The sequence below is a fragment of the Pinus tabuliformis genome, chromosome J, assembly GCF_031772625.1.
Source record: "Pinus tabuliformis cultivar Carrire ecotype Pingquan chromosome J, CPIR1, whole genome shotgun sequence".
Classification (NCBI taxonomy): Eukaryota; Viridiplantae; Streptophyta; class Pinopsida; order Pinales; family Pinaceae; genus Pinus; species Pinus tabuliformis.
Window position 1 is genome coordinate 1,370,767,089 of NC_142295.1, and position 26,732 is coordinate 1,370,793,820.

At 41.2% G+C, this 26,732-nt stretch overlaps 1 protein-coding gene across 1 annotated transcript in view; it reads right to left on the bottom strand.

Annotated features, from left to right (window-relative positions):
• Positions 1-26,732, bottom strand: part of LOC149232468 (uncharacterized) — a 314,347-nt gene that overhangs the window by 123,051 nt on the left and 164,564 nt on the right. The window contains 2 exon segments of the mRNA XM_089379419.1: positions 18,520-19,066; positions 19,069-20,244. Of these exon segments, the coding sequence (XP_089235545.1) occupies positions 18,520-19,066; positions 19,069-20,244 (1,723 nt within the window).

Sequence of the window (26,732 nt, forward strand, 5' to 3'; positions counted from 1 at the left end):
CTTGCATCCACTAGTTAGCTCATTGTGCCAGTTCTCCGCCACCTGACCCAGCCATGTGGTCCCTCGCACATCTGCCATGATCATATGTTTGAAGGTGGGCCTCTGAAACCTAAAGGTATGCCTTGTCATCTGAAAATTGAGTAGTGTAGTTTGCTTATCATGGACACTTCTAGTCATGGATTAATGGGGGGATTAGGCGAAAAAAATGGGCTAGGTCTATGCTCTTGTCCTCTTGCCCCCTTTCAGGTATTAACCTTGGATTCTAGTCTTGTGGGATCTCTTTTACTGACCATTTGGCTCTAGGGATGGTATTTCATGGGAAACCTTGATTTGGGTAATAATGAATGGAAAGAGGGTAATATCCCCTTATATTACCCTCTTTCCATTCATTACTACCCCATTCATCATTTCTCCCACCTGGGTCCACATTCCCTCATTGGGTCCATATAAAGGGTTAGCATGCCCCTTCACCTTGCCAACACCTTGGGTCATGCCCTGGAATGAAGCTCGGAGGTTGATGCAGCCAAAAAAAAAGATAAAATTATATATGGCCACATTCAACAGGAAAGTATACCACAAAATGCAAAAGTTGGTCAGGACAAACACATTTAGCACGTCAGCAAAAGCTAATACATGAACTCTGCCCCATCATCATGGCAATCACCTCGATTCCTACAAGTTCTATGAGCCTCCTTCATCGTATAGGAACCCATGATTGTCCCAACCCCTGGTGAACAATGAACCGCCCCACCTTAAAAGGGAGTAGTCACTACTATATCTTATACATCATGCTCTTACCCCTTAGCCCCGAGCAATTAATCAAAGAAAATCATAAAAAGGCAAAAGGCAAAAGGCATATAAAGAAGGGTGGAAAAATCAAGGTTTGGGCACCTAATGTACCACGATTCCTCCCTCCTATACATTATAAACCCAAGTGTGGGCTCCCCTCTTCTAGCTACCTTGTCCCCAGCATATGACCCAAGGTTGCCCCTTCTCATTCCCCACTTCATTCACCCATCTGTCACATGCCACCACCATTTGAAGGATGTACCTTGACTATGTTATCCCCTTTAGAAGTAGAAACCACCTAATAGGATCATTGGTTAAACCCATTTGGAGTTTAGGAGACATTGGCACATCCCGAAGCCCATTATCAAAGGGTAGGACATTATGAAGTCTCCACCTATGGTCCATGATTGGTAAGTTCATTTACTCGATTTCTCTAATGACTTGTTATACTGGAAGACTAGGGGATGCATTGGATCTTATGCAAGATTGCAAATGGTCTCCATCTTGGGTTTGGTCTCCCTATACGGGGTCCTAATCCTCCAGAGGGCTACATTGGCACATGTAGGGTGTGCATTGAGAACCATGGGTTTCCACAGTAGCAGATAGCACTCCATGGATCCCCACACCCATTCAGAGATTGCTTGTGGTTCACTTATTGGACGAGGAAAATGCACCTGACCCATCATGCCCAGTCGGCCCCAGATTTGCACCATACACTTTGCAGATGATCCAGGATTTGCACGATGATGTGGCATCACCTACACCATCATCCTAGCCCTTGCAAGTGATCTACAGGCATCATCAATTTGTTTGGAGACCCATGAGGACACTTGTGTGCCCCAACATGTCATTTGGAGCACCACAAGTTATTACAAGGGGCCAACCCCTTGTCCATTGCTTTTGAGGGTCCTATTCTTCATTATGGCACCCATGGACCTCATTAGACCTCTTAGAGGGCCCTACGACATGCATAGATTATTATTTGACCTCTTGAGAGGCTTACTCTTTCATTTATAAGCTAGTTTGGTGAGCTCCCCTTGTCCACTGCTTTTGAGGGTCCTATTCTTCATTATGGCACCCATGGACCTCATTAGACCTCTTAGAGGGCCCTACGACATGCATAGATTATTATTTGACCTCTTGAGAGGCTTACTCTTTCATTTATAAGCTAGTTTGGTGAGCTTGTCACCAAAAGTTGAATTATTAGAACATTATTTTATTTTTGGGGATTGTGTAGGCCAAAGAGGCTAATCGAACTCCTAATTGGTGTATAAATACAAGTGAGATGAGTTCCTTTTCTCATTATCACTTTGGATTGGATCTTTTCTCTCTCTTGAGAATTTCGCGCTTTTTCTAGAGGATGAATTGGAGCTTTATGGATGAATTTTGATGTGTGGATATTGGTCTATCTTGTCTTGGAGCTTCTCTTTTGTCAATTGTGGATGGTTGGATATATTATGTTACATGTAAGTACACGCTTTTAATGTTATTCTTGGTTTACTTTGTCATATACATTGGATTGGGATATTCGCTATTTTTAGGGCTAATTTCTGCATGCATTCACTGCTTTAAATTGTGGAATTTTGTCTCTATTATAGCATCTCTAAATGTATGGGCTATGTAATGTGAACGAAATCTCCTAGAGGTAATTCTATCAACGAATTGACTATGATAAGCCATGTACTTTGTACATCGAAGTATAAAAGCTACAAGATTGCTTCTCTTTGACCTAGAGGGCTAGCGAAGTGGTCTTGAGGCCTTCTTGACTGGGAATCAAAGATCCTCACTCATATTCATCATAGACTCCATTCTCCCAAAACTAAGGCACTGATCTACCAAGAAGTGGTCACCTAAAATCATATATTTTCACCTTTTCCCAGGTCTAGCCAAGTTGGGTCACCTAGGGCATCATTTTCCCAGCAAACAACCCATCCAAAAAGTTCAATCTCTCAGGTCTCCTGCGCTGGTGTTTCCTCAAGACCTCCTCCAACTTTGAAGTCATTCCGATGATAGAGTTGTGAGAAAAGCCAAGCCCTAGTTTCGAGATCAAACCTTGCCCTAGCATCCCGAAAGGCTAGTACCTTATTGGATCAATTCAAACCTTTAAGTGGATATTCTTTCTTTGATCCATTTCCATACCTTGTTCAGGTTAGGGACATCATTGGTTGCCATACTCTTCTCCCCTACCCTAGACTGGGTCCACTTGGTCCCGTGTGGTCCTGTTCCTTTGAAAAGACAATTCTTCAAGAACCATCCGGGATACCAATTTTCAATAAGGATTTTAGGGATTGGGAAATTCCTTCACAAGTCATATCTTATAAACCTAACCCTCAAATCCTCCCTTCATTTCCCTAGAAGACGTTGTACCTTGCTTAGAAAGCAAGCAAGCTCTATCTTTTTAACTCTTCCGAGAAAGGGATTATTTGGATCACTCCATATCCTTTCATTGACTTATCCTTCATCAATGACTCCATAATATACCGGACCTCCTCCCATCGGTGAAAGTCTGTAAATAGAAGGGCGCCTTAGCTGAGGTGACAATCAGCTAAGTCTCCATTTGTTGCCCTTGGTCTAGCATTTGCCCTTTAAGGATCCCCATAGGTCCCCTACTAGTTTGAGTAGTAATAGACAGGAGAGGAGTTTTCCTGTTTGGGAAGACAAACTATGCGCGTGTTGGCACGTGTAGGCACAGGGATGGCATGGTATGTTGCAAAGGATTATAAGAAGAGGTCGATGGGGCTTGGATAAAACACTTGAGCATTTCGATTTCATGAGCAAATTGATTTTCGAGTAGCAGCATTCAGTTGTCGAAGAGAGAGCTAGAGAAATCGAAGTAGTGAGAGGGGTAGGGACAGTGAAGTCGAAGGAAGAATTCCAGATTCGGTGAGTGCATTTGTTGAGGGACAGAAGAGCCACAGAGAGGCTGACACAGAGCAGCGCAGCAGCCTCTAGAGGCAATTTCAAAATTGTTGGGGAGAAACAAAGTTTCAACGCCAGAAGTTGGGCAGAGGTTCCAGAGGACAGGAGAGACATTTTCCCAGACAACAGCTGACTAGACGGCTTAAGGAGAAGTTGTTTCGAGCTGAGTGCAGAAGTGACTACGCTAGGGTGACGCGGTGACTGCACAGAGCCAATTTGGACGGCTCAATTTGAGCTGAGGTTAGTGCCCAGATTTGCCTGTGGAGTGAAAAAATTCCTCACTAGATTTTTCTTGCCAGTATTTCTCTGTGGTATTGCCAGTTTCGGCATCCAATTATACTCTGATATTTCATTGCTACATAATAATAAAACCCTCTGTTGCTGCACTGGTTTTCCCAAGTTGGGCTTTTCCGGGGACATTGGTCCAAAAATAACTACGTTATTTTGTGTGTGCTAGCATTTCTTCCATCGTTTATTCTTCTACAATTTATTTGTGTAGGATGCAGTGTGATTGATTCAATATTAGTTGTAGCAAATAGTAAATAAATTGTTAAAATTAATTTAACAATTAGGAGAATTATTTCCAGTTGCTGCAATAGGGTTTGGATTTCCAAATTTTCACAGATGATAGACCTTTTCTATAGGAGGGCATGTAGGCTTCTGGAGGGTTTTGGGTACTCCATCCGAAGACAGGATGGTAGAGTTCGTCGTGCAACCAGGCAAGATCAGGGTCGTGGGGTATTCACCAAATTGTTCCTTGATATATGGAGCCTATGGGGCAGTACGGCACGAGGCCGAGAATACATATACATAGCCGAGACGCAGAGAAAGTGCCAGAGAGAGCGTAGAACCTGAGAACGCTGATGCAGAGGCCGCTGGGAGCTACGCAAAGGCTAAAGAGGGCAGCGTGGGTGACGCAGAGGGGCTGAATGCTGACGCAGAGAGCCAAGGGGCTAATGCAGAGAGCCAAGAGGTTGGCGCAGAAGCTTCAGTAGCTACGCAAAGGCTAGCAGAGCTAACACAAGGCCAAGAGGAAACGCCAGGAGCTTTTTCGTGGCGCACACTGAGTGTTGGTGAGCTAGGAAGGGTGACGCAGTCCCTGTAGAGTGACAGAGCAGTAGAGAAGCTTGGAGAAGCTTTCGCTCTCCAGCTAATTAGTTGCCATAGTGGTTGTGGGATCGTTCATCTGCTGACTGATCAACGGGAATATCTGTCTCCGAGGAGAGGTACTTCTGTCGAGGGCATTCTTTGTTGGGCGAGCCATTTTTGGCACCCTAGTTGTATTCAGAAACTGCATAATAATAAAATATTAAAACCCTCAAATCTGTTGCACCGGTTTTCCCGCATTGGGTTTTTCCGGGGACGATTGTCCAAAAATAACAGTGTCTCTTGTGTGTTTGTCTCAGGCATCATCATTTCGAGTCAGGAGGAGGGCCAACGCAGAGGCAAAGAGGGGCAGATCAGACTCACGCAGTGCCCGGTCATCTTTCTCAGCCAGGAAGGATCGATGTTCTGGCCAAAAGGAGCAGATTCTGCCGTTGCCGGGATTGCGCAGAGCCTGAAAGGCTCAGTTTCTTCAATTGTCGGGGCTTGGGGAGCTATGGGCAGATTGTGATTTTAGAAGTTGGTGAGTCGCTGGTTCTGTCAAAAAAGAACAGTACCTAAGGAGACGGAACCAAGGTAGTGGGAGTCGCTACCTTGACCAAGAAATCCAGATCCGAGTTGCAATTGCAAGGAGGATTGGAGAGGAGCGGTTCAATAGTTGGCCAGAGGATTTCCAAGAGGGAAATCAGGACTTAGAGGGAGATTTCCAAGAGGGAAGTCGAATCTCAGAGGGAGTCCAGAAGAGGAGCTGAAATGGCATGTTGAATTTTCTAAGTCTATCCGTTAGAAAATTAATTTGTATTCTACTGGTTTATTTCTTCGACTTGTTTAAATTCAAACAAGTTATTTAATACATTTAAATACTGAAATAAACACAATACAGTCGCAACATCTACAAATCATCAACTGAAAGAAAACAAGCACACAAGTGACACCGTTATTTTAGGACAAATGTCCCCAGAAAAACCCAATGCAGGAAAACCGGTGCAGCTATTTAGAGGGTTACATTATTATGCAGTCTATCTGAGTACAATTGGATGCCTAACCAGCTCACCCGACAGAGAAAAATACACAGCAATAATACCTCTATATCCGGAAAAAGGTATTCAAAAAACCTGTCCCATGAGACCCTCTCCGGCACAACTGAAGCTCAACGCTGGCCCTTCTAGCCTCTGCGTCAACCTTCTACTGACCTGCATCAAACCCAGGACCCCCTGCGTTAGCCTCTGAGGCACTGCACAGCCTCTGGTACCCTCTGCGTCACTCCAACAGTCTCTACGTGGACGACGCAGTCCCTCTAGCCTCTGTGTTGTCTCTATTGGGCTCTGCGTAGCCTGGACTGGCTGCTACTCTCGCTCTCTCTGCTTCTACGTTGGTCTCTCAGTATTGTCTCTGCCTCTCTGCCTCGTACTCACTGCCCCTCACTGTTGATCACTGATTCAACTTTGTTTAGCAACCCCACTCTAGCAAAATGAATGACTAATCACTCTAGTGTATTCTCCAACTGACTCTCAAGCCTCTTCTTATACTTTTCTCGTTGGTCCTTCAACGGTCGAGATTAAATCTTTAATCAACTGCTAAATTAGATTTGGCTTGATCCATGACTTTTGGAACCTTCTAACCCAATTTTATATTAATACCCATTAATATTTTATTTTTCCTAAGTTTAGACTTAGGAACTCTATTAAAAATATTAATTATTTTAATATCTCCCAAACCGGGTACAATCTGTCCAAACCATTTCTGGGTCTTGGAGATCTCATGTGCTCTAGCCTCTCCACCATTTTTCATGGCTAGAGCACATCCGATGCTACCACAAATCAACACTCCCTCTTAGCGAGGACTGTGCTCTAGTAATACTCTTCACTAAGCATCACACTGATTATCCGGCACCGGTACCTGTGCTCTAGCCTCCCCACCCAACATCCTCTGCATTGTTGCATCATGTACTGTTGCCCATGGCCCTTCCACTGCCACTGTTGCATCCATACAGCAGCTCCCTCTGCATTTGTTGCTGGTCCATTCTCCCAACACTGCATTTGCACTGCATCCCCCTCTCATCATGCTGCATCGTACTATTGCATACTTCTACTGCACTGCAACTCAGTTACTGAGAAGTAAGTAACTAAGCCACCGAACTTTTGACATCCCTGTCAGGCTAGAAACACCCCCGATGCTGAAGCCCTCTCTGTCGCTAACAAGTGCTCCCTCTACTCACCTCTACGTTGCTGCAACAACTCCCTGCATCTCGCACCGTTGCACACCTCTCTGTGCCATCCTGCACTGGTGCAAAACTCTCATGCCTCTCGCACTGTTGCAGCCTGCTAGCCTCACGCTGCCTAGGGACCCCTACTATAGCACTCTCTATCACTCCATTTGTCTCTACCTACATCCGCCAATCCTGCTACACCTCTTTGGGGCTCCCATAGCAAGATATAATCCAAGAGGTTGGGTACCTCAAAGGTCCTGCCCCTCATCGCCTGTAGTCCTCCTAACTACAGCTCGATGTCTCCCCACTTCTTCTCTAGTGGCACATGAGCACTCATGGCACAATAGTCTCCTCCTCGACTTTTTTCTCTGCCTTTGCTGGCACTGCCTTCAAGTCAGAAGCCTCTCCCTTACTCTTCTTCCTCGGACACCGGTTCGTATAGTAACCTAGTTCCCCACAATGGAAGCACTTGACCTTGGAGAGGTCCTTCTTCTTCCTCTTCTCATGTTTTCTCGCAGATGCTAGAGCCGCATCCTCTTCCTCTTCCTTCTTGATCCTGACCCCTTTACTGCTACTCCTCGTCCTGGTCAGTCGTCCGATCTCTTCTTGACGAAGACTCGCCCTGCCTAGTATGCTCTGGACAAATGTCTCCCAATCCTCGAAGACTGTGTTAAGTGCATTCCTTACCATCAACTCCTGATCCCGCATGGCCCTTATGGAAGTCAGTTGGTCACGGATCTCCTTCAACCAACCGAGGAAGACATCTATCTGCCCTCCCTTCTGCATCTAGTATGACCTTAGCTAATTCTCCAAGAGCATCTTCCTCTACACGAAAGTATGTTGGTACAATGTCTTCAAAGTGTCCCACATCTCCATTGTCGTTTCCTTGTCGGCAATATGTAGGACCACATGATCCTTGACCCCATCAAGGATGATACACTTTGCCTTAGTCATTACCTCCTCGTACCTTTCATTATCTACCAGTCAACTGGGATAGCCATCACTCTCAAGGTGAAGCCCTTGATACGATGCCTATCTAGAATGGACAAGATCCTAGCCTTCCAGACCACAAAGTTGGACGCTCCGTCCAGCCTGTCCTGATCTCTCAACCCATTCACGGCCATCTCGCTGCTCTTTTGTCAACTCCTCCGTGTCTCTCTACTTCCCGCTTGGAAGTTCTCGATTCGACTCCTGCTGAGTCTCTCTACTTCCAGTCTGGAAGCTCTCGATTTGACTCCTGTGGAATCTCTCTACTTCCCGTCTGGAAGTCCTCAATCCAACTCCTTCGACTCTCTCTACTTCCCGTCTAGAAGTTCTCTTCTGGACTCCCTCTGAGTCCCGATTTCCCTCCTGGAAATCCTTCTACCAACTGTCAAGTTACTCCTCTCCGATCGTCTGTGCAACTGCAACACTGATCCGGATTCCTTGGCTAGAAATCTACCTCGGCAGCAACTCCCTCTACCTTGGTCTTGCCCTGTTAGGTATTGTTCTGACCACAGTACCCCACCAGGTTCGCTCCCGCAAACTGCCCACAACTTACTTCGCCCCAGCAACTAAAGGACTAAGCCTCTAGGCTCTACGCAATCCCGACTGCAGCAAAATTAGCTCCCTCAGCCACTGCATCAACCCTCCTGGTCTCTATGTGAGCCTCTCTCTGCCCTCCTCAGCCTCTGCACTGGCGTCTCTCTGGTTTGGACTGATGACGCAGTCCCTCTGCGTCAACCCTTCCTCTGTTGTTTCTGCGAGGATCGGCTACTGTCACTCGGGATAGTTGATTTTGCTACAAATGCTCTGCTTAGGTGATGCTTTCAGATCTCCTATGATCTGCAACCACGCTCTAATACCATGTTGAATTTTCTATGTCTATCCGTTAGAAAATTAATCTGTATTCTGTTGGTTTATTTCTTCTACTTGTTTAAATTCGAACAAGTTATTTAATACATTTAAATACCGAAATAAACACAATACAGTCACAACATCTATAGATCATCAACTAAAAGAAAACAAACACACAAGTGACACCGTTATTTTTGGACAAATGTCACTAGAAAAACCAAATGCTGGAAAATCGGTGTAGCTATTCAGAGGGTTATATTATTATGCAGTCTATCTGAGAACCACTGGGTGCCTAACCGGCTCACCCAACAGAAAAAATACACAGCAGCAATACCTCTATATTTGGAAACAGGTATTCAAATATCCTGTCCCACGAAACCCTCTCCAGCACAACTGAAGCTCAGCGCTGGCCGTTCTGGCCTCTGCGTCAGCCTTCTACTGACCTATATCAACCCCAGGACCCCCTGCGTCACCCCTCTGAGGCACTGCGTAGCCTCTGGGACCCTCTGCGTCACTTCAGCAACCTCTGCGTGGATGACGCAATCCCTCTGGCCTTTGCGTTGTCTCTATTGGGCTCTACATAGCCTGCATTGGTTGTTGCTCTCGCTCTCTCTACTTCTACGTTGGTCTCTCAGTATTGTCTCTACCTCTCTGCCTCGCACTCACTACCCCTCGCTGCTAATCACTGATTCAACTTTGCTTAGCAATCCCGCTCTAGCAAAATGAATGATTGATCACTCTGGTGTATTCTCCAATTGACCCTCAAGCCTCTTCTTATACTTTTCTCGTTGGTCCTTCAACAACCGAGATTAAATTTCTAATCAACGGTTAAGATTACATTTGGCTTGATCCATGACTTTTGGAACCTTCTAACCCAATTTTATATTAATAACCATTAATATTTTATTTTTCCTAAGTTTAGACTTTGGAACTCCACTAAAAATATTAATTATTTTAATATCTCCCAAACCGGGTACAACCTGTCCAAACCATTTCTGGGTCTTGGAGATCTCATGTGCTTTAGCCTCTCCACCAATTTTCATGGCTAGAGAACACCCAACGCTACCACAAAACAACATGGCATTGAACGGATTGAGGGATCAGGACAAGTTGGACAAGGCTTCCAACTTTGTCATCTGGAAGGCCAGGATCTTGGCAATCCTGGATCGACATCGCATCAAGGACTTTGCCTTGAGAGTCGTGGGTATCCCAATCGACCCAACTGAGAATGAGAAGTATGAGGATGCAATGGCGAGGGTAGTACATGATCCTAAACGGGGTCAAATATCATGGCATACCACATATTGCTAAAAAGAACATAGCAAAGGAGATGTGGGATACTCTAACGACCTTGTATCAGGGCACTTATGTGCAGCGGAAGATGCTATTGGAAAATCAATTGCGGTCGTATTAGATGCAGAAGGGAGAGCAGATAGATACATTCCTTCTCAAGTTGCAGGAGATTCACAACCAGCTTACTTCCGTGGGGTCTACACTAGATCCAGAATTTATGGTTAGGACTTCCCTGAATGCAGTCTCTGAGGAGTGTGAGACATTTGTCCAAAGTATTTTGGGCAAGGCCACTCTTCCAGAATGGGAGGAGATGTGGGTAGTTCTTTGCCAAGAGAGATCAGGAGGTTGACCAAGGCGGGGAGTAGTGGCAAGGGAAGTCGAATCAAGAAAGAGAAGGATGCAGCTCTAGCATCTGCAGGACAGCAAGGGAAGAGGAAGAAGAAGGACATCTCCAAGGTAAAGTGCTTCCATTGTGGGGAGCTGGGACATTATGCATCCCAGTGTCCCATTTCCTTCCATGACAGCGAGGGCATTCCATGTGTAGAACACTCTTCTAGGACAACGTTTAGGTGCCATCTTCATTAGGCAACGTAGCAACTAAGTTTAGGGCATCTCCTCTCCCTTAGTCTTGCGGCTAGGGTTCCTGCCTTCATTTCCATTGTTGCGTATTTAGGGCATCTCGATAACTATGGTTAGGGTCACCCTCGAGACAGCGTATTAGACAATGGTTATCTTCCTTGACAACGTAGAGGATTAGGGCATATCTTCTTCACAACATGACTGTGTTTCCGCTTAGGGATTCTTCTCTCCACTAAAACCCAAAACGAGTGGAGAAGAAGAGATCTCAAGTGAGTTGTGTCTTTGCAAGGCACTTGTATTTATACTAAAACGTGGAGCACAAGTGGGGGCAGTTTGGTTGCACGCTGAACCTGACATATTGTCCCATAACACAAATAATTCATATCTCCATGAATACTTATCACAATCGGATGGTCTTTAGATCAATCCTACACCTCTCGATGAGAGGAATCCAATAAAAATATCAGCTGCCATAAATAAGATGACCTACATGGAGTTTGGCCCTAGTTGCCAATTTTAACATTGTTGTATTCAGAAACTACATAATAATAAAACCCTCATATCTGCTGCACCGGTTTTCCCGCGTTGGTTTTTCCAGGAACGATTGTCCAAAAATAATGATGTCCCTTGTGTGTTTGTCTCGGTTATTTCGGTTGTTGATCTGTATGTGTTAAGGTTGCATTTGTGTTTATTTTCAGTATTTATATTTATAAATAACTTGTTAATGAAAATAACAAGTAGGAGAAAATAAACCAAATAATGCAGTAGGGATTTCTGACGTGTCAAACTTAGAAATTTCAACATGGTATAAGAGCGTTGCAAATCACAGGAGGACGCAAGGCACCAGCAGTAATGTGAAGAATTTGTAGTAGCAACTCTCGAGAGAGACAGCGATTTTCCAGAGTAGAAGTAGCAGAGAAGAAGTAACATAGAGGGCTTGCATCATCATTTCGAGTTAGGAGGAGGACCAACGCAGAGTCAGAGAGGGGCAGATCAGACCCACGCAATGCCCATTCATCTTTCTCAGCGAGAAAGGATCGACGCTGTGGCCAGGAGGAGCAGATTTTGTCGTTGCCAGGATTGTGCAGAGCCTGAAAGGTTCAATTTCTTCAGTTGTCGAGGCTTGGGGAGTTGTGGGCAGATTGTGATTGAGAAGCTAGTGGGGTGTTGGTTCTGTCAGAACAAAACAATACCTAAGGAGACAAAACCAAGGTAGAGGGAGTCGCTACCTTGACGGATTTCTAGCCAAAAAATGCAGATCCGAGTTGCAATTGCAAGGAGGATTGGAGAGGAGTGGTTCGACAATTGGCTAGAGGATTTCCGGGAGGGAAATCAAGACTTAGAGGGAGATTTCCGAGAGGGAAATCAGGACTTAGAGGGAGATTTCCAGGAGGGAAGTCAAATCTCAGAGGGAGTCCAGAAGAGGAGCTGAAATGGTAGCAAACGGATTGAGGGATCAGGTGAGGTTGGACGAGGCTTCCAATTTTGTCATCTAGAAGGCCAGGATCCTGGCAGTCCTGGATCGACATCGCATCAAGGACTTTGCCTTGAGAGTCGTGGCTATCCCAGTCGACCCAGCTGAGAATGAGAAGTATGAGGCTTCAATGGCGAGGGTGAAGTACATGATCCTAGACGAGGTCAAAGATCATGTCATACCACATATTGTTGAAAAGAACACAGCGAAGGAGATGTGGGATACTTTGACAACCTTATATCAGGGCACTTTCGTGCAGCAAAGATGCTATTGGAAAATCAGTTGCGGTCGTATCAGAGGCAGAAGGGAGAGCAAGTAGATCCATTCCTTCTTAGGTTGCAGGAGATTCACGACCAACTTACTTCCGTGGGGTCTACACTAGATCCAGAATTTATGGTTAGGACTGCCTTGAGTGTAGTCTCTGAGGAGTGGGAAACATTTGTCCAAGTATTTTGGGCATGGCCACTCTTCTAGGATGGGAGGAGATGTGGGCAGCTCTTCGCCAAGAATAGATCAGGAGGTTGACCAAGGCAGGGATTAGTGGCAAGGGAAGTCGAATCAAGAAAGAGTAGGAGGAGGATTCAGCTCTAGCATTTGCGGGACAGCAAGGGAAGAGGAAGAAGAAGGACATCTCCAAGGTAAAGTGCTTCCATTGTGAGGAGCTAGGACATTATGCATCCTAGTGTCCCAGGGAGAAAAACAAGGAAGAGGCTTTTGATTCTAAGGCAGAGAAAGAGGTCGAAACTGATGACGATTGTGCCATGAGTTCTCATGCACCTTTAGAGAATAGCTAGGGAGACATCGAGTTTTAGTCAAGAGGACTACAAACTAGGGGCAGGATCCTTGAGGTGCCCAAACTCTTGGATCATATCTGGCTACAGGAGCACTTAACGAAAGTAGTAGAATGACAAATGTCGAATGGAGCAAAGTGTAGTGGAGCAGCAAGGCAGTGTTTGGGAGAAGAAATTTGAGACAGCACAGTGGAGGTTGCAACAGTGCGAGAGGCACAAAGGTGTATGCAGCAGTGCAGTGGCAGCAGAGGGAGCACAGAATAGCAACAGAGACAACTTCAATTTCACGAGGTTTCGAAACTAAATGGGATGTCATTATTTGGGAGAAGTCAGTTACCTACTTCTCGGTAACTGAGCTGCAGTGCAGCAGTTAGCAATGGCAGTGTTAAGGGCAGCATATTGAGAGGGAGGTGTAATACAGAGGTAGCAGTGGCAGCGTCATGGGCAGCAGTACAAGAAGCAACAGTGCAGATGATGTGAGGCAGCAGGCCAAGCATCAGCGCAAGTACCAGCGCAGAGGATCAGTGTGATGTTTCCATGGTGAAACATTACTCGAGCACATTCCTCACTAAGAGGGAGTGTTGATTTGTGATAGCATCGAATGTGCTTTAGCCATGAAAATTGGTGGAGAGGCTAAGGCACATTAGATCTCCAAGACCCAGAAATCATTTGGGGAAATTCCACCCAGTTGGAGAGATATTAAAATAATTAATATTTTTGATGGGGTTCCTAAGTCCAAACTTAGGAAAATTAAAATATTAATGGGTATTAATATAAAACTAGGTGAGAATGTTCTAAATGACTTGGATCAAGCCAAATCTAATCTCAGCCGTCAATTAGGGACTTAATCTCAATTGTTGAAGACTCAACAGGAAAAGTATAAGAGGAGGCTTGAGGGTCAATTGGAGGTACACCAAAAATTGATCAGTCAGTTCGATTTTCTGGAGCAGGGTTTTACTGAGAGAATCGAGCTAGTGATCTATTGCAGCGAAGGGCAGTTTGGCACAAGGCCGAGAATACATAGCAGAGACGCAGAGAAAGTGCCAGAAAAACAATGCAGAGCCTGAGAAGGCTGACGCAGAGGCAGCTGGGAGCTACGCAGAGGTTGAAGAGGCCAGCGTGGCTGACGCAAAGGGTCTGAGGGCTAACGCAGAGAGCCAAGGGGCTGATGCAGTAGGTTCAGTAGCTGCACAGAGGCTAGCAAAGCTGACGCAGGGCCAAGGGGCAGCGCCGGGAGATTTTTCGTGGGGCAAACTGGGTGCTTGTGATCTAGGAAGGTTGACACAATCCCTGCAGAGTGACGCAAAGCAGTAGAGAAGCTTGGAGTAGCTTTCATTTGTCCAGCTAAGTAGCTTTCGTAGTTGTTGTGGGACTGTTCATCCGGTGACTGATTAGCCGGAACATCTATCTCCGAAGAGAGGTACTTCTGTCGAGGGCTTTCTCTGTTGGGTGAGCCATTTCTGGCACCCTAGTTGTATTCAAAAACTGCATAATAATAAAACCCTCAGATCTACTGCACCAGTTTTCCCGCATTGGGTGTTTCAGGGGACGATTGTCCAAAATAACGGTGTCCCTTGTGTGTTTGTCTCAGTTATTTCAGTTGTTGATTTGTATATGTGTTAAGGTTGCATTTGTGTTTATTTTCAGTATTTATATTTATAAATAACTTGTTAATGAAAATAACAAGTAGGAGAGCCCACGGGGCTTTGGATTGATGGTGAATGGGTGCATTGTTAAGGCACTCCTTGCGATAGGTCACTGGTTCAAATCCCCGTGGGTGCTTACCTACCAAAAAAAAAATAACAAGTAGGAGAAAATAAACCAGAAAATGTAGTAGGGATTTCTGACGTGTCACACTTGGAAATTTCAACAGAAGGAGGTGCAACACAATCCCAGCTGCAATGATGCAATAACTGTGTAAGCTTGACGCATCACTACATAGAGGCTCACCTCCAATGTAGATCAGTATCGGTTCTTCTAGTGATGGGGTGAGATCATCTCACTACTCGTTTGTCCAGTTTCTCTCTGTATCGGATACACAGTTGGGCATCCAACAAATTGTATTCAAAAAACTACTGCTTAATAATTCAAACCCTCAATTGTTGCACCGGTTTTCCCACATTGGGTTTTTCTGGGCACATTTGTCCAAAAACAATAGTGTAATGTGTTGTGTATTTCTTTCTTGCTCAGTTTCTTGTTTCCGCATATAATTTTTAATTGGTGAAGGTTGCAGTGTATTAGTTTCGATATTTGTTGTAGGATTCAGTAAATAATTTGTTCAGTAATTTAACAAATAGAAGAAACTTAATCAATTGTTGCAGTAGAAATTTGGGTTTCCAAATTTTCACAAATAATGCACCTGGTTCACCATGCCCAGTCGGCTCCACACTTGCACCATACACTTGGCAGTTGATCCAAGGTCCAAATGAGGGCTTATGGCATCATCCTAGCCCTTACAGATGGCTTACAGGCATTTTCGATCCACTTGGAGACCCATGAGGATGTTCTTGTGCCCCTCACACCCACTTGGTGGCACCACATAGATTTGCTTGGAAACAAGGGGCCAACCCCTTGTCCACTATGTTTGAGGTCCATTTTCACATCATGGAAAACTCTGGACTTCATTAGGCTTCCTCAACGGCGCAACGACTCACTTTATTGATCATTCTACCCTCTTGAGAGGCTTATTATTGTGTTATTAAGCTATCTTGGTGGGTTTTCACCAAGGGATGTTATTATTGCACATTATTTTATTATTTGGCGCAATTAGGCCAAATTAGGCAAATCAAACTCATTAGTGATTGTATAAATACAAGTGAGGTGATTCATTTTCATCATCATCACTTGGATTGGGTTATTAGCTCTTGTGAGAATTTTGCATTCCCTTTAGGAGGACGAGTTTGGATTGCATAGATTAATTTTGATGTTTGGATCTATTTCTCGTCTTAGAGCTTCATTATCGGCATAATTTGATGGTTGGATATACTCATTTGTACATGTAAGTAATCTTTTTCCTACTTATTCTTGTTATTTACTTTGTCACATGAATGTTGTTGGGATTTTCACTATACAAGTCTAAAATTTACTGCTAATCTATGTGAAATTGTGGAAATTTTCATCTTTTGTAGTGTTGCATCATTGCATGGGCCATGTATGAATGGGTGAATGTTCCTAGACATTATTTTTGCTAAATACATCTTGATAAGTCATCGATTATTGCATTTCGAAGTATAAAGACCTTAAGTAACTGCTCTCATGTCCTAATGCCATGCGAAGTTGCTTGAAGGTCTCCTTGAGTAGGTAAATACTAAATCCTTTCCAAACAATAAATTCGCCTTGACTCCATCTCTCCCAAAGGAAAGGCACTAATCCATCCACTGGTGGTCACCTAAACGCTTATCTTTCTTGCCTCCTCTCTCTTTCTAGGCCTACCACAGGGCACCTAGGGCATCATTTTTCTCCCATTGTAGCCATATAAAAACTTCGGTCTCTTGTCCAAAGTTCAAACTGCGCTAGGGTTTTCTCTAGAGGTCCTCCAAATTTCAAAAAATTCCAACAGTGGGATCTTGAGATATAGCAAGCCCTAGCTCGAGGTGAATTTCTTTCCCTAGGTTTCCCTTGGCTAGTGTCCTCATTAGGATCATTACATTAACTTCTCAAAAGAAAAGTTGTCCTTTGATCCTTTTCTCTTCCATAATTAGGTCAAGCCCCTCCTTGGTTGATCAACTCCACATCCTTGACCTAATTCTGGGTCCACTTGGTCCCGTGTGGTCCCACAACTTTACAACTCTAATTCCACAAAGACCACATAAAGACCAATTCTCCATAAGAATTTTCGGGTCTAGATACATTCCCAAACCCTAGTCCCAAGAATCCTCCTAGCCTTTCCTAGAGAGCCTATCACCTTGCTTTTTAAGCACGAAAGCCATATTGTTGAGCCTCTCCTGTGAATGGGCCTTGGGAATTACCCTCCATCTTTTCATTGACACATTCTTTACTGTGATTCCTCTTCCACCAGATCTCCTCCCATCAGTGAAAGTCCATAGAGGGCAAGGAGCCTTAGCTGAGGAGACAGTGGGCTATCGCTCCATTGTTGCCCTTGACCTAGTAGTTACTCTATAGGATCCCCTCCTAGGACCTCTACTAGTTTGAACGGTCATAACCAAGCTTATTGCAATAATGTTAAACAAGGATAGTATCTTCTTGTGGAATAATGAAAGAGGGCTTTTGAATAGTGGGAACACTCTAAACAAAACCAATTAAAAGTGCATTTCTATTCTATTTCAAACTATAAATTCGAAAGCTACAATGCATAAGCTCAAAACTAAATCTCATCAACCAACATGGTGGTGCACCCTATCCCTTGCATCTCCTTTATAGAATAGGACAGAAGGGAAGATACAATGTATTTGTTTACATGTATTAAGTGCCCTAAGTGACTCAATCAAACCGTAAACCTAATCCACTTAGACAATATGCCCTCCTACATGGATAGAAGTGATAAAGATAGTGTACCCCCACTAAAGGATAACATGGCATGCACGCATGCAAACTCTTCCTTAGGATTTGTGCCCTCATCAACATCTCATGAAAGTGCCCTGGCTGTCCTAGGAATCTGTGTCATACTCTAATGATAGTTAGTGCACACAAAAATAATCCCCAAAATAGGAAAGCTAACCTAAGTAGAGCTGCTGTCTTAAAACAGAACTGGAAGAGGTTCTCACATGCATGTTGGAGGCATGCATGTGCCCTCACTCACTCTCCATCAATTCCAGTCCTACTCCCAACAACAATAGTGCTGCACCATCATTATGATCTGCTGCGCTCTCATGCTGACTACAGATGAACCGAGGTCACTTCCACTGGAAAATCTGCGCCATCAAGGATCTGCTAAGTATGCATATAGATAGTATGCACATCAAATATATGCTCTAACTTAAATGTCTACGGGATTTGTTAACCACAATACTTGACATGTAGGAGTTGGGAAGCTATATTGGGAGAGTAGCGCATAGCTTAAGTAAAAAGTATAAGAGGCAATACCTTTAAAAGTACTGATTTTGAAAAGACAAGTCACGGACACTTGAACGAAAAAATAATTCATGCATGATTGTCAAACAGACTACAACAATGATGTTTGAAACTCCGAGCTATAATCTGGAGGGAATAGAACATAATTTATATTTGACCCGAATATCTAAAGCATAGAAGGAAGTTGTGTCTTATCAATGCAATATTTAAATCAAATGAAAACTATTTGTATCCAGATGCATGCTAAACAACTTCATCCTGTGCAATGGAAATGGACAATACATAATTTTTCAACATATCCCACAACAGGTTTCCAAAACTTTTGATGGTCTATTATGAAAGAGGCTTCTTATACAGAAATTTTTTGGCACCACATAGATTATATCAAAAGTTTGTAAAGTTAAGGACAACCATTGCTATTACAGAGGCTGCATCTGGGTTGTGAACAAAACAGTTAAAAATTTGCAAACAAAAACAAACAAGATAAATTTTACCTCTATTTGTGTCTGCTGACAAGGAAGACATATCTCGAGCACTTGAATTTGGTGTAATCTCACCTTCAACATACATTGAATTTCTGCAGCGTTCAAAGAAGCGGTGTACTTCACGAACAACCAGCTCAGATCTCTTACAAAAACCACACCAACCATTGCTAAAAAGCACTAAGGCATCCTTCCCCCAAGCAGCTCCAGGGTGATGACTGCTGGCACAAGATGTTTCAATAGTTTCATTACAATCTTCAAGACCAATAACCAGCCTCGAAAATGTACCAACTGTAACACGAGGAATAGAATCAATCTCATGAAAATCTCGATTCACAAACGGTGGCCTTGGAGGCTCCCTAGGACTTGGTGGGAAGGCCTCAGAGAGTTTGTATGCTTTAACCGTTCCATTCAAAACTGAATTGATAAAATCCAAAAGAGAAGAATAAGTAATAGGTATATCTTTTGGAAAAAGGTAATGACTTTGTTTCACGGGGTCAACTAACACTACCGATGGAACACTTGCACCTGAACTCAGGATTGTCCTAAGTTGATCTCCACCTTCTGAATAGAAAATGAAATACGAGTGCCATAATTTTGATCCTCCTGATCATCCAATTTGTCAAAATCCTCACCTTTCTTTTCAAACAATGCCATCTCCTCTGCATATGCTATTGTGCTATCCTGGTTTTGCTCCCCATTTCCACTTTCTGGCAGTATCCTCTTTTGATCATATACATCTAACTTCTGAGACACGTAGTCTTCAGCCACAGTTTCTTGGCTTAGACTTTCTTTCAGATGTTTAACTTGGTCCCCAGAGTCCTCAACTCTTTCAGTCCTACACCCTTGGTTGCTATCATTATCCATACATTCATTTGTTGATAACGCATTCTTGCATTGTTCATGCCATGGTCTAGCAGGACATTCTTGTGTAGTTGAATGCTCATGTTTGACGTCATAGCCCTCTGGATCTAGAATCATATCATTTACAACAATTCCAGAGTCCTGTTTCTCATTTCCATTATCAGTAATATGTTTTGAAGTACGAGAATGTGTATAAAAATTATCCGTTATATCCCCTAATTTCTGATGTTGTTCCTCTGTCTCTAAACTTTCTTTACTTACTGATTCCTCGAATTCTTCTGTTTGTCCACTTACTTTTTCTATCAAGGATGAGATAGTTTCTGGTATATGGGACACTTGAACTTTGTCAAGGGGAAATTCACCAGACAGAAGCTGCAACCCAGCTTTCTTTGCTAATCGTCCTAATTTATCTTGACTCAGTTCTGATCCTGAGTTGTCCTGCTTTAGAAAATAATTGAGAATTTGATCACGACTGCTCACTAAACTGCCATCAATCTTGCGATGAACAATCTGAATTCCACCTTCAGCCGTTTTGACCTGAAAAACCTTGCTTTCTTCTGAATTCAGCCATTTCAGCAATTCAGGGGACTGAAGAACTTGCATTTGCACATGCTTTGACAAAGGAGAGTGTGTTTTCTTTCCGTCCTTTCTACTTGAATAAGTCTTCGGTAGGATTTTATCTCCCCTGGTAATTTTCCTCTTATCAGACAAATAAGACAGCAAATAATGAAATGCCACTTGTCGAACTTCTTGCAGAGCTGCCTTACTCCTCTGCCTCAATCTTTCTGACAGGGATGTCCTATCAATAAAGAGAATTAATGAAGCAGTTTCAGTTGATAATGGAGGCACAAGCTTGTATCCCTCACCTTGTAGCTGCAACACAATGAAGCATTCCTCCAAATCATGAATGCAACCCAGACATATTATTATAAAAATAATATCAGCATACAATAAAGCAGTAAGAGCACCACAGCAACCCAACTTCAAAAATTAGCCACAGAAAGTCTTTTCCAACTAAACATCTGCTAATATTGACAAAACAGGATGGCCATGGGCAACAAATTTTCAAGGATGCCCACAAAGTGATGATATCAGATTCAGGTTAAATTTTAATTTGCAATTCCATGTTACTAGGACTAAGAAATTAAGTGCTAAGTAACAAAGGTTGGAGTAAACTAAGCAGCTAATCTTCTTATTTGAAAGAAAAAATCCTAGATAACTGAAGATTGTAGCTTTTTTTACGTATCATCGCACTAAAATAATTTGAACTTAAATTTAAAATATATTAACTGATTAACCCTCCGTCCTCTTAAGTAGAAAATTAAGTTCAAGCAAGGTGAGCTGTTCTAGGAGTTTGTGGATGTTTTGCGAAACATCATCAAGATTTGAAAGGTATCAAAAGGAACAGGGTGAATAGTACATCACAATTCAGGAAGGTGCTTAACCTGTCAAGCAGAGACTCTTCCAAAGTCCACATCATTTAAAGTGCCACATAAAAACCAAACATGATAAGTTCCTCGCTAATCATATTATTAAACCTGTGAAATAGAGTGAATGGACAAGTCCTTTGGTCAGTGTACACAGGAGTGGAAAGTTATGTATCTGTATTGATTTTGCAGAATACAACAGTGACCATATCTAATCCGTTCCATGCTACTTCTATGCAAGAAATGAGACTCAAGTTATCAATAGTGAAGTATATTCTTTTAACGATAGACTCTTTAGTGTTAAATTTGGCAGCTAGGGAGATCCCCTAGCTCTCCTTTCTCTTTGATCAAGCAAAGAAATTTCTAGAACAAAAGGAATATGATTGCAAATATATATTAAAAGGGGATTAATTATTTTCACTCATCAAGTCGGCTTTAAACCTTGGAGGGAAAGTCATTTAATAGAAATTTAATTTTTTGGAGTAAAGTTGGCCTCACTTATTCATGTTGGTTTGCCCTTTCAATGGCACCTCTTCGGACCCATCAAACTACTATAAATATACATCTAAGCTCATTAGTTTCTATCCAGAAAAAGATTCCAATTGACTCTTCTGTGGAAGGCTCTGAGGCTAAGTGCAAAATTCTGAAGAAGAATGCGAGTATATTTTGAAGCTTATTACAAGGATTTTTCATTGGGAATTAAGTGACGGCTTTGGGTTTTGTTTCATCACTGTGATATGTGATTATATCTCTGCCTACGTAATGAGGATCTATGTATTGACAATCATCAATTTTCTCTGTGGTTCGATCTAATATCACAGTGACTTGTCTATACTTCATGATGGCTCGATCTATAAACTCGCACCTACAGTTGAACCATGATCACACTGAGGCTTGGTCTCGTTGTTTCCTGATTTCGTTAAGAATCACTATTCATCCTGCACTACTGTCTAATTTGTATACTCTGAAGCTCACATACACTTTTCCTTATACTGTTATTCATGTCATGATGGTTCTGCTTCACATTCACTTAGTTTCGCTCCCTAGACTCAGTGGCATAGACAGCTATTCTATATCATGTGACACATATATATTAAATAGTCACTGACTTTAATAAATGTAACCCTACAGCAGAAACCTTGATGTCAATAACAGTATTATATAACAGTGGCAGTTGATGAGTAACAGTCATGATTTGGAAGTAAGTGTGACAGTGACATCTTGATACTCCATGTCTTACCTTCATGATGATGAATGATGCATAATAGTAATCTTGATGTTACATTAACCGTGCTCTAGCATTCAATTCATTGTATGAAGTCTTGCTCCCATGATGACAGCTGGAATATGTCTGTGATGACCATGATATGTTGTTTTGTATTCACAGGGACATGATAAGATCAGTTGACATGAGATTGTGATTAAGAGGGAGCCGATAGCTTCCTTCTCCATTAAAGAGAAGTACCCTAGTCTTTGCTCTTTTGTTGATTTGTTGGATATAGTTGTTGACTGCATACGTAACTGGCTAACATTGATTTTCGTTTTGCAGTCCAGGAAGAAGTAGCTCTGAGAGGGAACTGATTGAACGAGGCAAGTGCAAGTATCTCTTTTGGGCATGACATGCTACAGTAACACGAGTAACCTCTGGGTATGCAAGTCACTAATGTGTGATCTGAGTTACGAAAGACTATCGAGTTGTTGAGACTCAAGAGTCACAGTGATCAAGTGATACATATGTTGCAAATAATACAAAATGGTAAGTCAGTCTATGATCCAAGCTACAGCAATGCAATGTGTGTAGCATATCATGTATTAAGAATTATTTTCAGGTTTCGAGCTGCTACAGTATAAAACAAATTACTACAGTTTTAAGTGAGTTGCTTCAGAACGATGACAAGATACAACGTGGGTTATACTATATATATATATATATATATATATATACAGTAACAGTGACCTTGGCAATCATAACAGTAACTTGATGTAATGCATGCTGCCCCTTTGTATACAGCAGAAATGTAGTGTCGGAGTTGGCAGTTATGTGGATGACAACATATATAGAAATATGTTGTATGGCAACAACTCCAGCTTCATAGCAATGATCCTTATATGACATTGACTTTATAAATGGCCTAACACTGAAGCCTGAGGTAACATGACAGAATGGCTGGCTAACTGTGACTTGACTGTTACATAACTGAATTGACATGATCTATGACAGTATGAGGAGAACTTTGGATACTGTGGCTCGTGGATTTCTCTATTACAACTTCATAGATTGTATAAGCAAGTTTGTGTACTCCTGTGCAAGTCTGTAAGGAACATATGGACTGGACGAGCTTGTACTCTTTTTATCTCTGTGATCTGGACACACTCTATATGACTTTTACTTACTGCGGTTTGGACGAATTTATATATGGTCTGAAAAAGCTTCATGGCAGTATATTTTGAGGCTCTCACACATATATGTATACTCTGTCCTATCTCAGTGATTTTCGCACTTATATATGCTAATGATTCTGTAACGAATAAAATATATAAATAATATAAATATAATGTAAATGATAATAATCATAAATAATAATTAGTTAAGTAGTAATTAGGTTGAAGAGGCATGTCTAAATGAGACATGACTCTTCATGAAGAGACACTTGCTTGGTATATAAGCAAGCCTCTTGTTCATATTTGAAAATCAATAATTCTTATTCACATATTTAATATAATATTTGCATCCTCATGGATATCATTATATTCCAAGTTTTCTGGAGTAATTAATTTTTAGAAGGAACTTTGTTCGCTTCATTTGGTATCAAAGCAATTCGGTCCTCTAGGTTGCTTAACCGGTGCACATAACTCATTCTCCGATCCAAGTCTTTGGCTATCAACTCTTCGTCAAATTTATTGCTATTGCAGTTCAAGCTTTTCGCTAAATATTTGGGAGTTTCTCCTTTTCTCCTTTTTTCTAGGCCTTTGGCCACAAATATTAAAAAAAATATATATATATATATATATAAGTAAATAAATTAAAAAAAAAAGACGAAAAAAAAGTAAAAGAAAAAACAAAACGGATACAAAATCTCATACCAAGTATATTTAAAACTTTTTACATGAAGAAACCCATGGTTTTAAAAACAACCCATGGTAATAGCCCATTGTATTTTAAAAGTTAAAGAACAAACAGGGATACAAAAGCTCTTACGTGAAAGGTAAATATTACTTTCTACAAGAGGTTTTAAAAACAACCAATGGTATTTTAAAAGTTAAAGAAAAAAACAGGGATACAAAAGCTCTTACGTGAAAGGTAAATATTACTTTTTACAAGAGGTTTTAAAAACAACCCATGGTAATAGCCCATGGTATTTTAAAAGTTAAAGGAAAAGCAGGGATACAAAAGCTCTTACGTGAAAGATAAATATTACTTTATACTTAAAAAGTATTGTGAACATCGTGACCGTGTCATATGAAAAGACGTGACCTTTATATTTATTAAGTGTGGTGACATCATAAAAGTTTATATTAAGTGTGACTTTTATATTAAGTGGGGTGACATTAAAAGTTATCAAGGGAGTAATTAAGTATATTAAAAAAGGGACCAATTTATTATTTAAAAAAAGAAGTGAAACTATTATTATTATAAGATAATAAAGTTATTTTGAAAAGGGGTCTTAATATAAAGAAATACATACATATATAGAGGGCAACAATATAAAGGAGTATTTTTTTAATAAAAGGGTATTCAAGTTTTAACAATCCACATTAAAGGAGAATATTTGAAAAATATATATAGAAGAAATAAGTAATATTTTATAATAAAAATAGCTACAGTTGACATATTGTTTACGTAAAAACATCAAGGCAAAAATGGAGACTAGTAAAGAAAGGTTTCCTGAAACCCATAGTACATGTGTTTGCACACTATTTCAAATCAAAGGATCGCTCGCAAGAAGAGACATCATAATCTCTATCTATCCTGCTGAAAGAAGTAATTATGTTAGTCCTAAATGTGCTAACCAATTGGTGATTCCTGAATCAAATATAGTTGAAACAAATATTTTTGGCAAACAATACGATATAAGGAATTTACACCTAAATATTGGAGATTATACTTTTACCTCAAAATTCACCGAAAACCTTACGTTTTTACGATAGTGACATTGTTTTGGGGTTACCTTGGATGGGAACTCTACGTTCCTTTATTCTAAATACAAAGAAGAAGTTTTTAACATTTTCTTACAAGAAGAAGAAAATAACGCTCCAAGATTTTACACTAAAACCAAATTCAGTAACACCAGAAGATATCTCAGATATTTCAAAAGTAATGTCTCAAGAAGGTAAAAAGGTATTACAAAATATGCAAAAAGAAATCGACAAAATCAATGTTGACAAAAATGAAGAAGTTTCTCAATTTAAAAACCATAGCGAAAAATTACTGTTGCAAATTAAGAAACTTAAGAAGGATAAGAAGTCATTAGAAAACAAGGTACAACAACTTATCGAGAAAGAAGCATCAAATGTAGGAATTCAAGTTGATGACAAAACAACAAATACCAATCGAGTGAATATGACAACTCAAGAAGACAAGTCAATTAAAGAAACGACACACTTAGATGTTGTAGTTCAGACAATGAACATCCCAAGTGAATGTTCCATAACCATCTCAACAACATCTTTGCCAGAAGAAAATATAAAAATTGGCACATGCCCAGTAAGGAGAAATCAAACCAAAAAAGTTCCATATCAACATCCGAATCATGAGAACAGACGAATCAACCATGCTACGTATCGTGACTATTCAGACCAGAAACAACAAATTGATGTTTCAGAGAATAATGACGTAAAATCAATCCAGTCTTATACTAAAATTTCAGTGATCAAAATACTATACAGAAGATTAATCTCAGATGGTATGATCCCTTCTCTGCGCGACAATTTTGTTTGTCACTAAGAAGATCATATCAACTTGTATCAATGAGGATGACTATTCCAAGAGAGAGACGTTTGAAGTCGAAAAAGAGATCAAGCCTTTTTTCATTGACAAGCTTTGAGGACAAAACTCTTTGAGGAAGGAGGCAATGTAACGAATAAAATATATAATTAATATAAATATAATGTAAATGATAATAATCAAAAATAATAATTAGTTAAGTAGTAATTAAGTTGAAGAGGCATGTCTAAATGAGACATGACTCTTCATGAAGAGACACTTGCTTGGTATATAAGCAAGCCTCTTGTTCTCATTTGAAAATCAATCATTCTTATTCACATATTTAATATAATATTTGTATCCTCATGGATATCGTTATATTCCAAGTTTTTTGGAGTAATTAATTTTTAGAAGGAACTTTGTTCGCTTCAGATTCGATTTCAGTGATTCATATATGTGATCTTTGTCATGACAATCCAATTGACTAATAACTATGGTGTCTGTAAGCCTTGCTCTTTTGATGACATACTACACTTGTGACCATGGTTTTCTTTGACACATACAGTAGTGCTCTTCTTCCTATATTACAGTGTTGCAAATTCATATCGGTGACCTTCCTGTCTTGATGGCAGTAAGACATTAAGTATAACCCTTGATGTATGATGACAGTAACAGAAATAGGTAACATGTGATAGTAACCTATATATGGGATGCATGACAACAAACCACCTGATGTCAATTGCTCATTATCAAATATTTGTGGAAGATGAAAAATATATTTGGTGTTGGAAATCTAGGGCAGAATATAGATTAGAGTTCTTTAACTTGATTTTCTTTTGATCTTTTGACAAATTCTTGTGATATTTAGATTTGTTCTTCATTATTATTATGTTCTTTCCATCATCAAGACAAATGCCAACAAGAAGATCACAAAGACAATAAAGAGAACACCAGAGATAGGCTCCAAGCCAGGGCAAAACCCCTTAGAAGGGGAAAACCTAGTCAAACTC